The 21,832-nt window shown below is 36.8% G+C and overlaps 1 protein-coding gene across 3 annotated transcripts in view; it reads left to right on the top strand.

The window, feature by feature from the left end:
* Window positions 1–20,842, top strand: part of LOC134154010 (transducin-like enhancer protein 1) — a 67,378-nt gene extending 46,536 nt beyond the window's left edge. For 2 of the 3 annotated variants that reach the window (XM_062600659.1, XM_062600657.1), the window contains exons 9-20: window positions 1,064–1,180; window positions 3,323–3,376; window positions 4,926–5,078; window positions 5,893–6,037; window positions 6,740–6,930; window positions 8,376–8,452; window positions 14,730–14,979; window positions 16,762–17,009; window positions 18,884–19,031; window positions 19,398–19,548; window positions 19,991–20,067; window positions 20,217–20,842. In XM_062600659.1, the coding sequence (XP_062456643.1) occupies window positions 1,064–1,180; window positions 3,323–3,376; window positions 4,926–5,078; window positions 5,893–6,037; window positions 6,740–6,930; window positions 8,376–8,452; window positions 14,730–14,979; window positions 16,762–17,009; window positions 18,884–19,031; window positions 19,398–19,548; window positions 19,991–20,067; window positions 20,217–20,324 (1,719 nt within the window). In that variant the 3' untranslated portion in view covers window positions 20,325–20,842. The remainder of the gene's footprint in view (window positions 1–1,063; window positions 1,181–3,322; window positions 3,377–4,925; window positions 5,079–5,892; window positions 6,038–6,739; window positions 6,931–8,375; window positions 8,453–14,729; window positions 14,980–16,761; window positions 17,010–18,883; window positions 19,032–19,397; window positions 19,549–19,990; window positions 20,068–20,216) is intronic. The other variant, XM_062600658.1, reaches the window with a different exon arrangement.
* Window positions 20,843–21,832: the final 990 nt, after the last annotated feature.

Below are 21,832 nucleotides of genomic sequence, written 5' to 3'. Positions count from 1 at the left end.
AGGCTTTCCTCTTGTGAGATTTACATGTGTATATGTAAATACATATTTACTTGGTATTTATATGAGTATATACTTATTTATGTAAGCATGCACTTGGCCTTTAGAAACTAGGTTTACCAGATCTTTGTGAAAGGATTTTTTTTCTCCTCTACTCATTCAGCATTGTTCTCAGCATTAACACATCACTGAACAAATTGCCCTCTTGCATATGCTAATCCTGCACTTAAAAGAACTCATTGTAACATGTTTTAATGCTTTAACTGGAATGGAGATGGGAATGCAGGCATGTCAAATTGTCATGTGACTGAAAATACCTAAAATGCCTTTCTTTTTGGGTCAACAGTTTGTACTTAGCATATTTGAATGAGTAGCCCATGCAGTTTGAGGAAAAGATTAGTCTTTGCTCTTGTGTATCTGTTGGTCTCAGTTTTTCAGACCAAATCTGATTAAACAACATTTTAGCCTTAATTTCACACTATTAGGAATGTTACATTGGCAGTAAAGATACTTGATCTTTGTGTTTGCAGCAAATTTGTTGAAGGTACCCAGCTGAGTTTACCACAACTAACAAATGAGTCCTGAACAACCTTATTTAGTATTTACTTGTTATTTAAGAGTTAAAGAGCATGTTGCCATATATTTTTCCATTCCTGCAGGTGTAGACATACTAAATATATGTTTATTTATGATCTACAAGCAAGCAATCAGATTGTATTTATTAAGTTTCTGTACATACAAAAAAAATTCTTACCTGCTCATGAATAAACAAGTCTGTTTCTTCTAAATAATAAATTCAATTGAATTGAGTAGTTAAATAGTTGGTGACTGACAAGTAAAATAAACTTTTGGTAAGGTGAACAATGAAAAGCTGAGCTTACACTGTAGAATACATGAAGCTATATGTGTTTGCCCGGAGGACTTTTTGGTTTAATTAAATGGAATGAAAGACTGTGTAGCTATCACACTTCTAAAGCATCTATCACATCCAGTTTGCGTTTTTAGGCATATACAGGGGATTCTTGAAACAAATTTTTTTGATTGACTTTATTTTTTGTCTTTGCAGAGTAATTCTCTGTTGGTCGCGGACAGCCTGCGAAGCACAGATAAACGCAGGAATGGGCCTGAATATACCAATGACATCAAAAAGAGAAAGGTGGATGATAAGGATTCCAGCCACTATGTAAGCAAATCCATGTCAAATGATTAATTTGTTTGTGGATACAGTGTGTGTATGAGAAGTGAAAGAGCTGTGAAAGAACAAGGCTATAGGTTTCTAATGCCTGATGTAGTACATGAATGTATATGCCAGCGAGATCATTATTTGTATTGTGGAAAGAGCAGTGAGTCAATAGTTCTGGCTCTTGCCAAGTTAAACTCCTCAACAGGCAAGAAGTTGCCAGGGGTACCTGGTTTTGATTCACAAGTGTTCTAAGGACCATTTCTAAGTTTCAGCAAAAGATCCTTTCTGGGTTGCTGTAAACCAGCTACTATGCTGCTGGTTTGTTGAAGATAGGAGTTTTTCACTGACTTTTTATTTTTTTTTGGGGGGGGGGGAAGGTGGAGAGAGAAGGGAAAGAAGAGGAAGCTAGTACATTTTTGATATTAACTATTACCATGTTGAGCAGTAATTATTATTGCAAATTGCATGTGCTTTGAGGGCTGTTCCAACTTCTTGAAGTATGTTTTCTGTCGATAAGGCAGTTTCAGTGGAAAGCAAATGAAACAAAGTTCCGTTTGTGTTCTGCATTTTGACAAATGTTGCTTGTTTCTCATTTTTCGGAGGGGCATTTCAGTAGAACAGTGGCCCACATGAACCTCACAGGCTGGCTTCAAGTCTGAATGCTCAGTGAAGTAACAGGTTGATACTTGAACAGGCCTTAGAATAGGACTGACCTGAACTGAATGAATACTGTAAAGTAGAACTTAACAAATGAAGTTGTTCTTTAACATAGTATTAGTGTTGGTCGAAATGTGTGCTTTAGATAACTTTAATTACTACTTGCTGGTTATGGAGACCCAAGAAAAAATGCGGTGCCCCAATATGTCATCAATATCTGGAAGTAGAATTTCTCTTCCACTTGGACCCAGGATATCCATTTGTGGGAAAGTCTGCTGTCAATAACACTTGAGCATTTAAGCCATTGACAGCTGACTGGGTTACTTTCCCCTTTCTGCATATTGTGGTGTTGTATTATACTTGCAGCTTTGAGTCTTATTTACACCACTTTCTAATAACTTAGTTTTGGTTATGGAAACATCTGGCAAACATACTTATGCTACTCCCTCAGCTTTGAGGCCTTGAAATTCTAAGGTTATTTTTCATCTTAAATTTAAAGTATGCTCAAGCTACATAAAAATTTAATCTTACTTTTTCTCTTCTATTTGTGCTGGAAAGGATATTGCATTGTAGAAACAGGGTTTTGTTATTTTTTAACCCCCCCCCCCCAAAAAAAAATGTGTGTCTAGTCTTGTATGTTGTTTTCTTGAGATGGATTTTACCAGTGAAGTCACCAATAAAATAAAGAATTGAACAAAATAAAACTATATGAAAGTTTCAGTTTTATTCTGATCTAGAACAGGTTTCTCTTTTTAGAGATTCCTTGACTTCAAACTGCAAACATCTAAGTTGTTGACTACCAGGTTTTTTAGAAGTGGTGCTTATAGGGACAAAGAGAAACGACTTCTAATAAAAGGAGGATAAATGAGTGGTAGGAATTATTGCTTTGGAAATATGGCAGTAAATTCACAATTTGCCTTTTTGATTTTTGACTCAAATTTTGATATGACTTGGATAGTTTTAACCTGTATGTTTGTTTAGCTACAGGTGACTCTCCTGATATAACTAATAACTATAGGAGGTGCCTTTAACAATCCCAGTAACTTCTTCACAACATGACAAAATCAGCTCAGTGTGTTTAGTCATTGCTTGGTAACTATTTTTGCCCTTGTCAAGGGCAGTGTTCCTGGTGAACAAATGTCCCCCACTGCAGTGAAATAAGGTACACTTCCCACATGCTCATATGTCCTAACGTGTCCTAACATGTTTATAATGGCAATTTGGGGAGTTATCGGACCATCTCTGACTGATGGCAGGACTAGCACTAAACTAGTCCTACCTCATTTAGGCTTTATTGTTAAAGCACTAGAAAGCTGTTGTGTTCCTGTTTTAATCTTGCTTGCTCTATTGCTAGTAAGTAAAGAAAGGCTCTTTGCTTTTTATTTAAGGGAAAAACAATAAAATGTCTGAGTAGATGCCTAGTTTTCTCTCTAGGCTCTTACTGTATGAATTGATATGAACAATTTATTTATTTATTTTTAATAGGACAGTGATGGGGACAAGAGTGATGATAACTTGGTTGTAGATGTATCCAATGAGGTAACTTTTTTTTATTTTTGTAGTCTCTATGTTTGACCAAACATTAAAGGAAATGTGCATTTAGTTAAATGAAAAAAACCCACTGTGTGGATATATTAAAATATTCACAAATTCTCCTTGTTAGTATCATGGTTACTCTGTCTTCCTCCTTGCTTTATCTGGTGGCCCTCTGCTTTTTCTGCTGCTGCTTTATCCCTATCTTTTCTCTCAGCAGTTAAGTTTGAACATTTCACGGCTGTTCTGTATTGGGGAGAGCTGTGGTGAGATGCGTGTAAAGGGTTGAGGTTTTTTAAACTACTTTAAATGAGAAGGAAAGACAATATTTGACCTCATAGTTATTAGCAGTAGCATTGATAACACTTTCAGTGGCTTTAAAATTACAAATATTTCAACTTCCAACTTTAAAGACAACTTTTGTCACATAGGCTTTCCTAATTTAGAATGAAGTCAGCTAAACTATCCTTAATTCTGTTTGCAAAATTTTCCCAAATCATAGCCACTTCAAAGAGCCCCCTCTCCCTGCCCTCCCAATAGAATTTTGGTAATGGCATCAAGGTGAAGGCACTGACTTTCACCTTCGTTTTTTTTTTTTATCTCAAACAGCCAAAAAGTTTAGGAAGCCTGAGTAAGTTGGAACAGATTCTTACGCTCTTTAAAAAGCACAGGTAGAGAGGAAGTGTATCTGGCAGCTCCAAGTGCCTGAATGGTGTCTGCCAGGTAGAAAAATGGATATCCAACTAGAGATTTAAGAATGATCTCAGAAGTTCTGGTTATTATGATACTACTCAATAATCAATTGGTAGACTTACTGCCCTCCAGTGAGTACTTCTCCCTCCCCCCCACCCCCCCACCCCCAGCTGCAGTTCTCATGAGCAGAAAGAGCATAGACAACCTGCACAGCTTTGGCTTTATAGCTTGCTGAGTAGGCTATTTCAGGATAAAGTAAAAGCAGAGAGTGCCTCTGGCCAAGAAAAAGATGACTAAATGAGAGATTATTTTATTTTTTTCTGAAGATGCAAGTAGTGATGCAATTACAGTTGGTATCTAGAAAGAAGTAGCAGATACATGCTTTACATGCCATAGTATCTATTTCTATTATTTCCTGTGAAAGTAGAGATGATGAAAGCATGTACTACCTAAGAAATTATTACTGAAAGTTTTGGTGCTCACTAGCAGTATGTGGAGGACATATGGAAGCAATGAAAACCTATTACTCTTACTCTTGGTCTATCTTGCTATTACTGCTTATTATGCATGCTTTTTTTAGATTGTACTTACGTAACAAGCTGTGTACTTGGAAACAGTTTACAGTTGCATGTAATCTAAAGTAAATCCCGATTGCTTACTGTATGAATTCATTTATGTCTACATTAAACTAACAAAAGGTTTTAAGCCTTTTTGCATAGATGCAACAAAGTATCTCTTCATTTGAGCTTACTATTTTAATTCTTCTAGGTTCCCCTCTCTTGTTCCCCTCTAGCTTCTCAGTGCTCTGTGTGTACCAACCCATAACATGCTCCTTTGCCATTGTTTCTTTCCTGTTGTTTAGGATCCATCGTCCCCACGAGCAAGTCCTGCTCATTCACCACGCGAAAATGGTATAGATAAAAACCGCTTCCTGAAGAAGGATGCCTCTAGCAGTCCAGCATCTACAGCCTCTTCAGGAAGTTCCACTTCCCTGAAATCCAAAGAAATGAGTTTGGTGAGTATTATAAGCAGTCTATAGTGCATCAGTATGTTCTTTTTGCATGTAAGGTCTACTTCTTCCATGCCCTAGAACAATTTTGCGCAGAAAACACATGATTTGAAACATTTGAAGCTGAAATTGATTATTGTTCCTCCTGATCTTTACAGTACTGTTCAGCCTTCCTCTCAGCAATAACTTCAGCTTCATGCTGATTGCTTGTTGCATTTCTATGAAACAAGTTTCAAATTTGTTACCTGACACACAAGATTTGCTTAAGCCTTACTTTCTTTTTGAGCAATACCTTATGCTTTAATTCCTCTGTAGATCTGCACATAGCCCCTAAGAGGTTCTCTAGGCTACTCTTACCTTACTCGGAATAAACTGTTGCTCTCTGAAAATTTTCTTTCTACAATATCATTAATGATTTGATCACATTCTTTTTTGATATCATCAGATATGGTGGTACTTTGCTTTTGTAGTTAATCTGTTTCATCCAATAGTGTTTGAGATGATAATGTTTACAAGCTGAAATAAATTGATGTTTCATACAATATTGTCCTGAAGAAAAATTAGCTCATGCATTTTTTCATGACAGTGGAAGAAGGAAAAATAACTTTCTACAACTCTGTACTTATTTTAATTTTGGCAATAGTAGAAAAGGTCAGTGCTTGTCTATCATAAGTTAATGCTGTCAACATTGCGTGGATTTATGAAAATTGGCTGAGGGAGTAGGTAGTAGGTGCCCAGCATCCCAGCTGCTGTTGTGATAAATTGTGTAATATGACCTGGATTAAAAATAATACTCATTTAATTTGTTTAATGATACCAGCATGAAAAAGCCAGCACGCCTGTTTTGAAATCCAGCACACCAACTCCTCGAAGTGATGTGCCAACCCCAGGCACTAGTGCAGCTCCAGCACTTCGTCAGGGGCTTGGCAAGCCTCCAACGATGGACCCTCTGGTTAACCAAGCTGGTAATGCATTACCTCTTGTGTTTTTATGGTTTCAGCATTAATCATTTTTACATATGCGGTTCTATGTGGATGTTAAGTGTATTCCTTTATTCTTGATATTAAGAGAAGGCTTGATGAGAAGCAGATGTTTGGATTATAAGAGTTCAAATATCTTTATGTTTTTCTTTTGTTTACTTTGTCTCTATCTTTTTTACAAATAATCCAGAGACTATATGCAATATAGAAAAACTTCTCAGAAGTTTCTGGTGCTTATTCTGAATGCAGTCTTTTTTCCAGTCTTCAGAACAAGACTGCTGCACTACTAATATTTGCAGCAGTGTAAATCTTGACAAATGCAGGATGAAGTTTACTTTTACTGTTCAGGCTGGTACTACGCAGTTGCTTCAGACACGAGCTGTGTAAACCATATCTGTCAGCTTTACGGCTTAATTTGGCAAAGAAGTGATTAATGTAAACAGGGAAATACTGGAGAAATGGAAATAGGCAAGGCTAGTAGAGATTGTTAGAAGTAATCTGCTAGCTCAGGCTTCAGTAGGCCTTATTTACACTGAGTAAAAAGAGGTAGTAGTAATGAAATATGGCAATGCTTCTTGGCAGTATGGCAGTAGGTGTAGGGGAGGAAGGTTAGGTACTGTAGAATAAAGGACTGTTTTCCTCTCTCTGTGCAGGGAAGTAAAATTGCTTGATTTCATTCTTCTGTAGCCGCAGGTTTGCGGACACCATTGGCAGTACCCGGACCCTACCCTGCTCCATTTGGAATGGTACCTCATGCTGGCATGAACGGAGAGCTAACAAGTCCAGGGGCAGCCTATGCCAGTTTGCACAATATGTCCCCCCAGATGAGTGCTGCTGCAGCTGCAGCTGCTGTGGTTGCTTATGGAAGATCTCCTATGGTAAGCTATACATTGCTTGCAATCTCAGGCTTATGGGTTATGGTTCACTGAGAAGAGCTGCACACTTCATATAACATTGTCAGATTCCCAAGTTAAAACAACACCAGAGGCTTGACCGCTTCACTGTGTCTTTCACTTTGCTGTATACCTGGAGAAACAAGGTTGTACTTTGAAAACAGAATCTGAGTGTATTTATGTATGTCTCCTTTTTTGTTAACTTTCATCAGTGCTTTGGATCATTCGTAAATACAAAGCTATTTATGCTTTAAATGAAAAGGTAGTGTTGGTAGCTGCAAAGCACTTTATTGGTGCTCTGGATATCTGTTTTTCTCTTACGAATCAGATTTGTGCACTGTACAGACATCCTAAATTAATCTTGAAGCATATAGAAGTCCTTTTATCTACTTCTGCCTTTATTTTGTTTTTTATTGAAATCACTATGAGAAATTGGTCGGTATATGTCTTGAAGTTCTGTAATAAGGTGTGTTAAGAATAGTCATTTTTGCTATTGTGGGTATAATAAGTAAATGGAATGTGTTAGCCACTGCTGCTATTGACCAGATGGCCTAATGGCCTGATTCTGCAAACATATGAGCTTGATGGCAGCTTTGAATGCACAGACTTACCTACTTCTAAATTCGTAAGGTTGTATCTTCCTCATTATTGTGGAGTAAGACTGTTGCTTCAAACTGGTAAACAAGGCTTTTATCTGGAAAAGTGGAAATTCTAAATAGCATATGCTCTTCTTAAAGCAATAAGAAATGCAACTCAAGTCTACTGTATTAGAAGAAAAAAGTGTATTTAGTCCAGAATTCTTGTTTAGATTATGATGTACATACTTATTTGAGATACAAGTTTAATGGAACTGCAGCATGTGAAGAGAGCCTATATAATATGTTTAAACTATAGATGAATTTGTGTGTACCCTGCAATGTAGCTCAGTGAGAGAACTGTTAGCTGATGTGCCCACACAGTGCAGTGCAGTATGATACGCAGATTCTAGGTGAGGCCTGAAGCTGCCTTTGAGCACTGTGCTGCACCTGCATGTGTAAGTGCTAGTTGTCACAAGAACTGAACAGCACTGATTTGGCCACATGCCAACACAACATGGCCTGCAGTGAAGGAGCTAGCTTAGTGGTGACTCAAGGATCTTTGTAGTATGCCTTACTATGTGATGTGGATACTTGATATATGTTAATGGGTTTCTATCTGAATATGAATTCTTTGTTTTTAATATTACTCTTCCCCCCCCCCACACACACAAGAAATCATCTAATCTACTTGTCTAATGCTGTCATTAAATTTTTCTTTCTAAGTCATTTAATGTTTAAATTTTGTTTAAATGTTTAATAGCATCTGGGGGTGAAGAAAAGGAACTTTTTAAATGAGAAATTGCAAGTGTGTTTTTTTTCTTTTTTTTTCTTTTTTTTTCTCCTCATTGTCAGGTTGGGTTTGATCCTCCTCCTCACATGAGAGTACCTGGAATCCCTCCAAATCTAGCAGGAATTCCTGGGGGAAAACCGTAAGTAACACTTCGGTAGTGTCTGCAATATGTAGAGAGCATAACGTTATCTTGTGTCAGTGAACAAGAATTCCAAAGGGAGTAGTGTTTCAGTTGTTCCCAAGAGATTGCTTTATACTTCTGATAAGGAATATAGCGTATAAATTCTCAACTGGTAGCTGTCCTCCCCTGAAACAGATGTGCATTTACTTATTTCGAGAGAAAAGATGATGTACCTTTGAGAGTGGGTATTTTTTTTAAACTTCTTTTCTAGAAGAGGCTAAGGGAATTGTAAACTAGTAGACAGTGGTAAAATGGGTAAGATAGAACAGGCTGAAACTAAAATTCATACTATAGTGATCATAAATGCATAACGGAAATTCACAGACTCCTTGTCTGGCAGCTGTTAAGAGGCATGAGGGTCTGAAACTGTTGATCACAGTGGGTGTCTGAAGCAGTTGGGCAGCTGATGCACGCCTTGCGTAACAGAGCAAGCACTTAAAACATTGTGGAAGTATGCAACTGGAAAGGAGAAGAATAAGGAAACAGTTGTGCAGTGGGTGGTACATAGATGTAAGATGACTTTCACAAGTTTCTTTTTATTGAAAGGCTTTAAGTATTGGTGAAAAAGTGCTTAAATAAATTACTTCTGTGATATTAAGGATTACTGATGTTAAAATAGTTGCATCGAAACAACGTACATTGAGATCTTCCATAATTTGGCTATGGTAGACTGAGACAGAGTATATCCATATTTAGTTTAGTTATTTAGATAAATAACCTCTTAAATCTGAGTACTTTTTTTCAATATATACTTCTAGACAGCTAGTGTACACAAGTGTAGACAGAACGTACTTTGTAAATTCAACTAAACTGTTCCCTCAGGGAGGGAAGGGCAGAGAGGATTGTAGCAGCTTTGGACATTCCTTTAGAATCTGTTTTTTGTCCTTTCATGTTTGACATCCAATCTTTTCTTCACTTTCAACAAGAAGCAGCAGGAACATAGCTTTTTCTAACTACATACAAAGATAACTTTGAAACCTCTTAACATTTTGTGCTCTCTATGTTGGGTTTTCCTGGTACGTACTGTCTTCTGTGCCAAACCATTGTGAAGCTTCTGTGAAGCTTGTCTATGATTTCACTTTTACTTTTGCAGATTCAGAAAAATTCAGAAACATACTTTTAGAATAGTGTGTAAGTTTATAAGAAACACTGTGGTGTGTGTTTACACACATACTTAGACAGATTTCTGTGTATCTTTTTTGACCTCCCATTGATACCTAGTGATAAGCTATAATGTCAGTCATTCCAGCATCTTGAAAAATGTACAGCAGATTAGAGGTGGTAAAGCAGGTGATTTTTCCTGCTCTTTTTTTTTTTTTTTTTTGCATTGCACTAATAAAACTGCAGGCTACTTATATTGGAAAAGCCATCCTAAATGTGTTTTCATTGTTGTCCACCATGCTTCTGAGAACAGGCTTAGTTATCTGCTGGCGGTGTGAGAAACCTGTTAAACCTGAATTTCTTCAAAGAAAAGCTGGTGGTATGTTGGTGGGATTATTGAAGTGAAAAGTCTGTGAGTTGGTGTAATGTATCAGATGGTGGGGTGTTTAAATTTAGTAGTCAGGAACATACTTTGTCCTGAAAACAGATTCCCTTTATTAAGGGCCAAACACCTTCTTGCTGACTTAAGTAGGATTTGACATCCTTATATAAAATATTTTTGGAAATAAAAATCCCTTGGTTGTAATTTTTTACTTATAAGCCAGTGTATTCACAGACATTCGTTAACTTTTATTTCATTAGTAATGAAGTTATATTGTATCTTAAAAGCTGTGAAAACCTATTTTTGTCAGTCAGAACTACTCTGAAGAAGACTAGGTTCTAGCTGTTGACTGTTCAAGGCGCAAAAACAGTGCATGTTTATGGTTACATTTTGTATTCCGACTTTTTTATCTAATTTGGTTTGTTTTGTTTAGGTAGTCTCTCCAGGATTTTATTCATACTGCTTCTCAGATCACTTACTTTGATACTTCCCTATTCTCTACTTGATTTGATATATTCAGTAATATGTTTCATTATCATATTGCTTGGACTAACTCAGGCTTTTTCCTCTGAAGCAACTTCTTTACTTGCTTTTGCTGTGGGATAAACCTAAAATACCAGAAGCTGAGCTGTTACTTTTCTGTTGATGGTTTTGGAATTGCCTTTGTTTTAGTTCTGTTTGATTACCATTGCTTGGAAATACTCCCTGCTAACTGAAACATCTTTGAAAGTATTTATTACCTGCATTAGGAAAGTCTCTTACATTAGCCATACAGTCAGACTAAAGGGGAATTCTTGGTTCTTTTGAAAATTTGCATTATCCTAGAGACCAGTTAATGTGCTGCACTGAAATTGTAAACTCTGCAGGTTCTAGTTATAAGATGACTTTGCACTGTGTTCAAATAGCATTGTTTTTTGGAAAGGAATAGTATACAGTTTTGGAATCATAAAATAGATTAAAAGAATTAAAAGATTTCAATTCTCTTGTTCTTTGTTTTTTTTAGTGAGTGTACAGTGAGGAGTGTTTTAAAGGAAGACTAATTTTATAGTATTTTAGAGTATCAGTTTTGCTCTTCCCTGGCCCCGATAGAATGATTTGATGCTATTTATGAAGTTAAAAAGATTTGTTAGTTCCATGTGAATACCTTGATCACTAACTGTCAACATTTCTCCCTATATAGCAAAATACCATACTTGGCTAGTCAAGGATATTCAATGTTTGTTGTGGTAACTGTAACTAAAAATAAACCAGTGTACAAATAAGACCTGAAAGTAAAATGCAGTCATCAACAGAAGGAACAGTCTGCTTTTGTGTGTTGCAGTTTGGGTGTTTTTGCACTAGTTCAGGAATTTTGTTTGAATTGGAGAGATGAAGTGGAAGCTGTTATTTTTGTTTGTTTTTGATGGCATAGTACTTTTAAGAACTGCATGTATTATATCAATCTGAATACTCAGAGGAGCTAAGAGATAGGTGGTTTTGTTAACTTGTCCTAGTCTTGAGGAATAAACTCATGTGGAAAACTGTTCTGCTAAAAATCTCTGAAGAGGAGAAGGCTGTTCTGGACTTCCCTCAGATGTCAGAGGATACGTACTTTTGAACTTGGGAACTGGAGAGTCAAAATTACCAAATTTAAGCTGGTGAACAGAGATACCCTTTAATTTTGCAAAAATTTTTTTAGTCTTACAGCCTACTAGATTGTGATAGGAATTCTGCAGATTCTCCGTGCTCCTGTGACACACAAGAAAAAAAACTTTCAGATATAATAGATCAAAAGGAGAATGGTTCATAAAATCTGCCTCTTACTCAGAGGGGAAATACCCATAGGTGACAGAATAGTGACAGAATAGTGTACAGAGTATATATTTTCAGAATTCTCCCCCTAAATAGGAGACTAGGATAGTTTTGTAACTATCTCTTCTGGTCTAAACTGCTTATCCTTTGTTCTTAACACAAATACATTTCTTAGGCATTATTTAATATTCTCTTAGTATATAATTAGTTACAAGTGTAAATACAGTCATTGGCTAATACCTGCTTAATATTTTTCAAGTTAGGCTGTGATGATGTTGCTAAGAACTCTTTTCCTTTCCTGTGTGTGTTAATCCAGTGTGAGGAGGGGCTGTCTTAATGTATTAAATTATTTCACCAGAGGTGGAAGATTGTGGAACCCAGTCATTTCCTAGTGACAGAGTGCTGTGGACGAAAACAGTTTTTGGCATAAGCTTTCAATTCTACAAGATCCTCTTAGAAGGACAAAAATGCACATGATAGAATTTTATGGTATTTTGGAATTCAAATGTCCATAGCAGTTTGAGGAGGAGGGAGGTGAGGAGGTCTGATAAGAAATCTTCAAGTTAGATTCTACAGAACTCAACTTACTGAATTTAATTAAATATTGATGAACTTCAGGGTTGGGCAACCAAAAATATACATCAATTTAAAGAATTTGAGTCTGTGAATATGGCATACTTAACATGATAAATGTACACATGCTTAAAATATATTGAGTTGAATGACTAACATTCCAGAGTAGAAAAGTCCTTGTAATGGCACTGTATACACCAAGAACTTGAAAAATATTTTATTGTCTTCCTCCCATCCTAGCCAAGAACTGAGAACCTACACGTGTATACGTGCAGAAGCATTTCAAAACACCAGATTTCTTAAAATACTGTGAATTGAAAAGTACCTTTAAGGTATAACCTTCTGTAATATGTTTTCTTTTCTAAAGAAAATGTGCAGGTGGATTATTCATGATGGGAAAAATTGTTTATTCCTTGCTTAATTGTTTTTTGTCTATCAGTAATTAAAAACATGGGCAGACTTCAAAGTTGTGTGGTTCTGTGTACTGTTATTACTAACAAATAGTCTGCAGCTGGCTTTGATCTGTGGTCTAGGATTGGAGTGGTGCTTTCCAGCCTCCTAAGTACAATGACTTTGTAATTGGATTCTAGACCTGGACCTGAGCATTTTTTTCAGCCTTTAGCAGTCTTGTTGCTGCTCCTCTTCTGCTTCATCTCCCATCTTTTGTGTCATCTATTGAGACAGTTTTATCTCTACTCTTCACACAAATGGTACAGATTTCTAGTGTAGCCTTTATCATTGCTGTAATTCTGTATTCTAAAAAAGAAAAGGGTCGCTTGGGAAGAACTACATCTGATACACTGTGCAGATTGTGTGGTCGTGAGAGAGTGATCTTTGTACTTCCTTTCTTATCTTGCATTTCCTATTCATTTTTTTGTCATCTCTCATGCTTGCTTGGCCTCCATTTCTGTATAGTCTCTGAGGATGTTTTCAGTTGACAAGTCCAACCATTAAACAGAAATGATATATAGGAATTGCATGTTCAGGCACTCTTCCTTTCTTCTCCTTGGTTAATAGGAGTGACTTTTTGTCCTCAGTCTTTTTTCTCTTTTTCTACTGAGAGAACAATGATATTACATGGGGCAACTGTTTCTCCATACTTTTCTGTATGAAAAAGCAGTAGAGGAAGCCTTTACTTTCTTTTAAGTCCTCTTAAAAGGAACATCTTCTCTTTGGCTCTGCTCCTGGGCGTATTCAGTTGGAAAGGACTCCAAATGTACGTTGTGATGTCTATTACAGATTGGGGCCTCTTGCACATTCTATTCTTTCAAAATGTGCAATATTTTAGAATGTGCAAAGAAATGCTTTGAACATACTTGTTCAGAACAGAGTGAAGTTGAAACATCTAGTGAGGTCTGAGGGAGACTGATGCAATACTAGATTTTAACTTGAGTAACAAGGACTTAAGATTTCTGGCAAAGGTGCACTTGGGAAAAAAACAATTCTGAACACAATGATACATTAAAAAATAAAGTATCACTAAGTAAAGGGTAGCTCAGTGGAAAAAACTCCTAGCTCTCATTTTTATTCATTTTAAGCTCTTGGAGAATGCTATAAAAGCGACAAATGTTTAAAAATATGAATTATGCTTGCACTTAAGACAAAAGAAAATCTCAGCATTGTAGCAAACAGCAACCTTTTTTGTAGTAGTATTTTCGTTATTTAATCCCTCCAAACTTGAAATCTTAATTAGCAGTTATTTGTGTCCTAGTCCTTGAGTAGAGCTGACTTCAGACATTACAGTGGATGCAAAGAAATCTTGTGTAACTTCCGTTCCCAAGGAGGAGAGCTTGCTTTATTGCTGTTATTTTGTCAGTACTAGTATTCACCTCCTTAACCCTCAGTTTTCATATACTTAAAATCACACAATGAATACAAATAAGAGGTGTTACACGTGTGCCAAAAGTGCCTGGGAAACTGAGTCATTCAGCTTTTCCAAAATACTTTTTCAACAATATTGAAAACATGATTAAGAGAAGGTGGTATCCAGTCTTCTGATGAAGGGTGTGTATATGTGTGTGTACATTCTGCATGTTTGTTCTCAATTTAAAGTGCTAGTTCCCAACTCAGAGGTGCATGTGAGCACAGGTAATGCTGATATTAAAGATGAGGTGTAGAAGTAGATAAGAGCACTTTAATTTTGGCTGTGCAACAGGGCTAGTTCTACAGCAGGGCAATGGCTGCAAGTTCCATGGAAGAAGTCTGCAAATGTAGTGGCTTGCCAGGGGCTGGGCCTGCACTATTTGGCACTGTAGTTTTGGTTTTTGTGTGAAAAAAAGATAAAGAAAGCAATTGTAAAACACAGTTTTTTCATGTGTTTTACCAGTGTAACTGGTTGATGTTTCTTTTCTTTTCTTTTTCTCTCCCTTCTTTCTTTCTCCCCAAAAGAGCATACTCATTTCACGTTACTGCAGATGGTCAGATGCAGCCTGTACCTTTCCCTCCTGATGCCCTCATCGGTCCAGGAATCCCTCGCCACGCTCGTCAGATCAACACTCTGAACCATGGGGAAGTCGTGTGTGCAGTTACTATCAGCAACCCCACGAGACACGTGTACACGGGTGGGAAGGGGTGCGTCAAAGTCTGGGATATCAGCCAGCCTGGCAACAAGAGCCCTGTCTCACAGCTGGACTGCCTGGTAAGTGAACAGGAACTTATGCACAAGGATAAGTTCTCCTTGGAGACTCAATAAGGAAATAGCTGTCCTTGTCTGGATTTTATTCCTATTACAAGGAAATAGCAGGCAGTTCTGCTTCCTGCTTTATCTATCCTTTTTACTAAACAGGTGGTGGTACAATGGAAGAATCCTGGTTTGTTTAGGGATGAATATTGTCATTAAGGGTCAAATAATATATTAGATAAAACTACTACGCAAACAATGTACCTGAGTGTGTGGGTGTGTATATGGGGGTGGGGGTGGCTTCCTCTCCCTCCCCCCCCCCACCCAATCCTCCTCTAGTCATGTTCATGGCTTTCCTACTGCCTGAGTTTAAAAGCCAGGCTTATACAGAACTACACAGACCCTTTCAAGGTGTTTAAGTCATGCCAGAAGTGACTTTTTTTACAAGGAGATAGCAATTATATAGTGAAATAATATGACAAGGTATCATGGTCACTTTAAATTTTGCTACACTTTCTGTTGCTGTTCTGAACATTATGCATTTTGTTAGTTTGTTTGTTTTCAGTTCTACTGGTTACCAGATGGAATGGAGTTCAATAGTCTAGCTACCTGAGCATTTTTATGCAGTGATCCTCAATAAAAGATTCTTCTGTCAGTGGAACCAGTGTAGGAATTTGAAAACAGGCCAGTAGGTGAAATGTTGATTGAAAAGACTTAATGTCATAAAGTTCAGTAATATCTATTCTGAATGACAAAATATTGATTTGAGTATTGATCAAAATAAATGTTTTTCTAAGCCTTTGCCCTTTTTTTATTGCTGTCCCCATGTTAGCTGTCTAGTAGTAACAATGTGACTGAGTATGTACTCTGTTTTGCGGCAGGGGTGTACTGGTCTTAGCTGCCTTCTTTTAAGTTACAGAGCTGCGTGGCTGCCAGTAACTTAGAGTTTCTGTCACACATCTTACTGTTCTTTTGGAGTAGTAAGAAAAAGTAAAACATACTACTGATGACATAGGTTTTTTTGTTTGTTTGTTTTTTGTTCTGAGTTACAGGTCTTATTCATGTGTCTTCTAAAGAACTCTTCCGTATTAATTTGGCAGCTCTTATGGAGAAGTTAACATCCAATACACTTATGGAGTCTAGCCTATATTAAGTGAAGGCTGAATTTTTTTCCCACCTTTAAATTCCTTAGTACTTCTCAGTCAGCAGTTTTACCACAAATGTGAAACCATTAATATCGGTATGATAAGAATTATGCTGAACAATAAAGGACCAGTATAAATCCAAGTTAAGATGAGTGAAGTTATAAAATTTTCAATATTTTTTACTTAAAAACTGTGAATGCAAAATAGTGTTTAAAGGGAAGCCCCCAAACCTCAAAAGCATGAGACTTGAACTACTTTTTTACAAATGATTTATAAAATGCCAAAATGAGAGTTCATTTATTTTTTCAGAAATATTCCTATAGGATGGCTGATACTAGCTGAAGGAGTGCCCTTGCACAAATGCAGGCTTGCTTTGGCTCTGTCTTATGTAATGGGATGGAACCATTACCATTCATCAGGTTCAGAACAGAGCATACTGGCAATATAAACCTGTAGTTTAATTTCTGCAGCTGCAGTTTGTGGTTAATGATGAGACGTAGGTGTTTGAAGCCTTTTAGGGTCTACTAGTTTCTTTTCTGTACTTTTAGTACTGGAAAAATAGTTTCTATTTAAAATTGGATGCAGTCATAATGATATTAGTGGTCATCACTGGCAGACATGTATTAACATAACAGAAGTGATTTGTGTTGTACAGAACAGAGATAACTACATCCGCTCTTGTAAATTGCTGCCTGATGGATGCACCCTCATAGTTGGTGGAGAAGCCAGCACCTTATCCATATGGGACCTGGCAGCACCAACTCCTCGTATAAAAGCGGAACTGACATCTTCAGCCCCTGCCTGCTATGCTCTGGCTATCAGCCCTGACTCCAAGGTGTGCTTTTCCTGCTGTAGTGATGGGAACATTGCTGTGTGGGATCTGCACAATCAGACATTGGTCAGGTGAGTCATTATTTGTTTACAGAATACTTTAATAAAAGTTACTCTTTGGACAGCTAGATAAATATTTATCTCCCTGTATAATGGTTCATGACAGCACAGTAAATAGTATTTCTTATTCAAAGAATGCAGTTTCAACCCAAGTTCGTAGCAACTAGCTTTAGTAGTTTTAGCCTGGTCCATCTTCCAGGACATTAAGGGCTGCTCTGTAATTTTTTTAAATCGTATAGGAATCGATAGGAGACAGGTTTGTTTTGCCTTGTTTTAAGCCTTATTCAGTAAGAAAATTTTCAATACTTATTTAATGATGATAAATAATAAGCTGCATAGAAGTGATTGAAAGTGTAGGACTGATGTTTTATTATTCTTGGGAAAGGTATTTGAGGGGTTTTGGGAAATTCATTCTCTAAAACTTCCAGATTCTTTTTTTCAGAGTGAGTTGCAGAGAGTGTGATCAATGCCTAGTGTTAAGATTACTTTTGAAATCTCTTTGGTTAGACCTTTGATTAACAGATACCTTAGTAGAAGATTAAAGTATCTGGCAGGGCAGTATTCAGTATTAATACTACGACTAAGGAAGAAAGATATGGCTGTGTGTGAAGTGCTTTATAGTAACTAGTTTTACAGATGGAAGATACCTAAAAAGATAATTTGGTTTATGCTCACCAAGATTCTGGTGGTTTAGAATAGTCTGAGAAAGTAAAGCGTAAGTTGGGAAAGGCTGTGATTTTTATTGTTGTTGTTTTAATGTTTCGTTATTGTTTTTTAGAGAGCTTTGACTGTATAGACTGGAGAAGTTGCTTTCTTGCTTTGTCTTCTATGTTTCAGTTGGATTTCCTGTATATCAATAATTGGCCTAAATTTATGCAGTGAGATTCACATTCATGTGCATGCAAATTTGAAATTTAACTTTTTGTTAAACTTTTTGGTTCAAGAATATGATCTTTGGTAATAACATCTTCAGATTGCTATATTTGTATTTAGTCTTGGTAAAGGCAAATTCTTTCTACATCTGTGATTGTCTTCAATGACTGATACAAGTTACTTTTTACACTTTTAAGGGTTTACTGTAAGCATTCCCACCACTTGTTTAGCGATATTGCTAATTGATAACATGTTGAATTTTCAGACCAGTGCTAGATAATGTGCTGCATGACCTTTCTGAGGCAGCTCTTGGTGATTCATACTTTCATTCCCAAGTTAGTTATCTTTTTCCCCCACCTCCCTCTACCTTTGACATTGAGACACAAGACTTTCCTAAAGCTAATTGCTGATGAAAAATGCAGGAGCCTCAAGTCTTCTGTCAAAGGATTAAGGAGAACTTGAGCTGACCTTTTGATTCCTGAAAGCAGAGAATTACTAATGGGAAGATTTTAAAACAAAATACACTGTTTAGTTATGTTGTGATCTCTTGCCATAGAGCATATAGCTTTGCCAGCCCAGCAGTGCTTGCTTTTAACTCCAGATCCCTTCGCCTGCTAACTATTTATCTTGACTTACAGCTAAAGAAAAATCTAGAAGCTCTTTTCTGAAATTGTAAAATAAAACAAGTGGTCAGGGCAAAAAATGCTTAATCTGAGTTGTTCACTAGTGCTTTCAAGTATGGTTAGTATATTTCACGGGTCTTACAAGCTCTTACTTTTTAGACCTGATAGAAAAGGTTTGAGTTTGTCTAGCTAGCTGTGATGCAACTCACTTCTAGCACCTAGAACACGTTTTTATAATATTGTTGTAGTTCATGTCCAGTCAGAGGGAGGGGCTGATTTTTGCCCCTTGGCATTCACAGAAGAGATGACAGAGTCCAAAACTAACACCACAACAGTGTTTACCTTAAGATCTGGCAGGAAATCATTATTCAATCTGGTTTGTTTTATCAGGCAATTCCAGGGCCACACAGATGGAGCCAGCTGTATTGACATTTCTAATGACGGTACCAAGCTCTGGACAGGAGGTTTGGACAACACTGTCAGATCTTGGGACTTGAGAGAGGGGAGACAGTTACAACAGCATGACTTCACATCACAGGTAACTGTTTTTTCCTATAACTTGAGAAGAAAAAAAAAATATTTGTTTAAGGTGATAGTTGAGAACTGAGCACAGTACAATGGGGAAATTGCGCCTTCTGATTGTTTTGGCTGCCCACAACACTATTTTGGAGCTTTCATATATTTAGCTTCTGGAACAATATGGTAGGCTGTGTGACATTGCTCTCTCTTCCTAGCTTTTCCTAAGCTAATAGGTAAGAAGAGAGATTATTTCATCACTTGAGTTCTGAACAGCAGTCTTGCTATTGAGCTATGTCAATTTTCTTTGGCCCTTTTCTCTCTCCCTCTCACAATTCATTTAACTATTGTAACGGGAAAAAAGTGAAATCATTATTAATTTTCACAGATATTTTCCCTTGGTTATTGTCCTACTGGTGAATGGCTAGCTGTGGGAATGGAGAGCAGCAATGTGGAAGTGCTACATGTAAATAAACCAGACAAATATCAACTGCACCTTCATGAAAGTTGTGTATTGTCACTCAAGTTTGCTTACTGTGGTAAGTTGCCCCAGAGGTAAGCCTGGAAGTCAGTGCTCTGATTCCTGCTTTGCCAGTTAATTACATAGTCATAACTCATTTGATAATCAAAACTCATTTAATAACTGCTGCTTAATTTAAAAATAGGTATCAGTCTGCTCTATAAATACAAACTCTTATCTATAAATGACCATCTGTTTATTTTAAGGCTGCTGTGAGGGTTGAATTATATGTAAAAAGCTATTTCCACTTAGAGTATGGGGATTTTTTTTAGTATATAGCAGACTGCAGCAGCATCAGGTATCCACATTGACTGCAAGCAAGAATACTGTGTTGATTAGTGACAACTGCTTTGAATAATGGTAATTAGCTAATTAACAGATCTCATAGATGTGAATTGAAAATCTGGAATCTGTCGGATATCTATTTCATGTTTTCATAATCCCTCTGTTTTATATTCTAGGTAAATGGTTTGTAAGTACTGGGAAAGATAACCTTCTTAATGCGTGGAGAACTCCTTATGGAGCCAGCATCTTCCAGGTAAGGATGATGATGCTTTTCAAGAAAAGTCTAGATGGAGAGTCCAAAAAGTGGCCTCATTCCTTCGTCTATGTGGCTACCTGAAGGGGGATGCTGAGACGAAGTTAATAAATATCTAATGATGTAATATATTTCTATTTTTCTTCTAGTCCAAAGAATCTTCATCAGTGCTTAGCTGTGACATCTCTGTGGATGATAAATACATAGTCACTGGCTCTGGAGACAAAAAGGCTACAGTCTATGAAGTTATCTACTGAAAAATTTGATGGGGATATAACTTAAAAGTTGAACTGGGCCAAAATTGTTCTTAATTTTAGACATATAAAGGTTTTGCCTTTTAAAAAGGAATGAAAGTATTGGGGATCCACATCTTGACATGAAACTACTCCGATTATTCAAAATAGAAGGCAACATCCAGCAACTAAATCTTGGCTACGTGGACCAAACAGAACACAGACAAGATGGACAGATGTAGCCTAGGTTTTTGACATAGTTTTTAAAAACTAAGTCTGCTGAAGAATGTTGAAGCCTTTTATTTTTCATTTTCTTTGTGACCTCATGCAAATTGTTCTCATTGCCTGAATATGTGGGATATCTTTCTGTTCCTTGAAGTTCAGCTTGCGTTCTGTCCTGTGTAGAGCAGTGGTGTCTCAGATGAACTTGTTTCCTGGTTTTGCATCTTGTGATATGTTTTTGTATTTTTGTTGAAGGTCAAACATTTGTATAAATTGTAAATATATTTAGTTTATTACAGTAAAGGCTTTAGTACCAACAACCAGGCTCTCCCTCCCCCCTTACCCCTGCTTACTAAGTGATCTATTTAAAAAACATTTGGGGATATAAGTACCTTTTTATAAGCAAAAGCAAACACTATGTATAGTTTGAAAATGGTGTCTTATTCTTTATAGCTCTTCCTAGATTCCCGTATTGTACTTCAAAATAGTCAATTGATATTAGGGTATCAATTCGAGTAGATACTGTCATGTGCTACAGAAAGCTTAAAAGGCAATTTTGTACTAATTTTAGTGTAAATATAAAAATTGAACATTTCATAAAGTTGTGCAGTTTAAGTTTACTCTGTCCAGCATATATTTTCATTGGTGGATACAGTAATATGTGCCTAATCATAATTCATTTGCTCATCTCAAGAAGAGATGATTGCATGTGTGTGCGCGCGCACACACGTCCATTGAATGGAATTCATGCAGGACTGCATTTCAACTAAGCACATCAGAAGCTGTATTCATTAACAGAAGATTGCTATGATTAAACAAAGCTAGATAAGTTGTGTCCTTTTTGTTTTAGAGAGACTAATCAGTAGTTAAAGACCATTTTCTTTCTAATGCCTTGTCTACATGTAGTTACTCAAGTAAATTTAGCTAAATCTCTAGCAGTGTGAATTTTACAGAGGATCATTTAAACAATGATAAGTATTTGGTAACTGCTCCAATTCAGAATTCATTCAGAAATGAATTAACCTAAACTACATTAAACTTGCTTCTTAATTTCTTGTGAGAATATTGACAAAGGAAGTTTTTTGCTTTTTAACTAATCCACTGTACAAATTAATTAGATTTAATTTTACTGAGTATCCCCATGTAGACAGGCCTGCAGGCTCCATGAATTCATATTGAGCATTATTGAGTCCCTTCCACTATGGCATCAGTGTGGGGCATCTCTGAAGAGATAAAATGAGCTGCCAGTTAGAAAAATGAGACCTGTAAATCAAGATTTCTTACTGTATTAAAGAGGAGTGGATGGGGAG

This window comes from Rhea pennata, chromosome Z, assembly GCF_028389875.1.
Source record: "Rhea pennata isolate bPtePen1 chromosome Z, bPtePen1.pri, whole genome shotgun sequence".
In the NCBI taxonomy this organism is placed as follows: Eukaryota; Metazoa; Chordata; class Aves; order Rheiformes; family Rheidae; genus Rhea; species Rhea pennata.
Note: the sequence above shows the minus strand (reverse complement) of the source record. Positions and strands in the feature narration are given on the sequence as shown.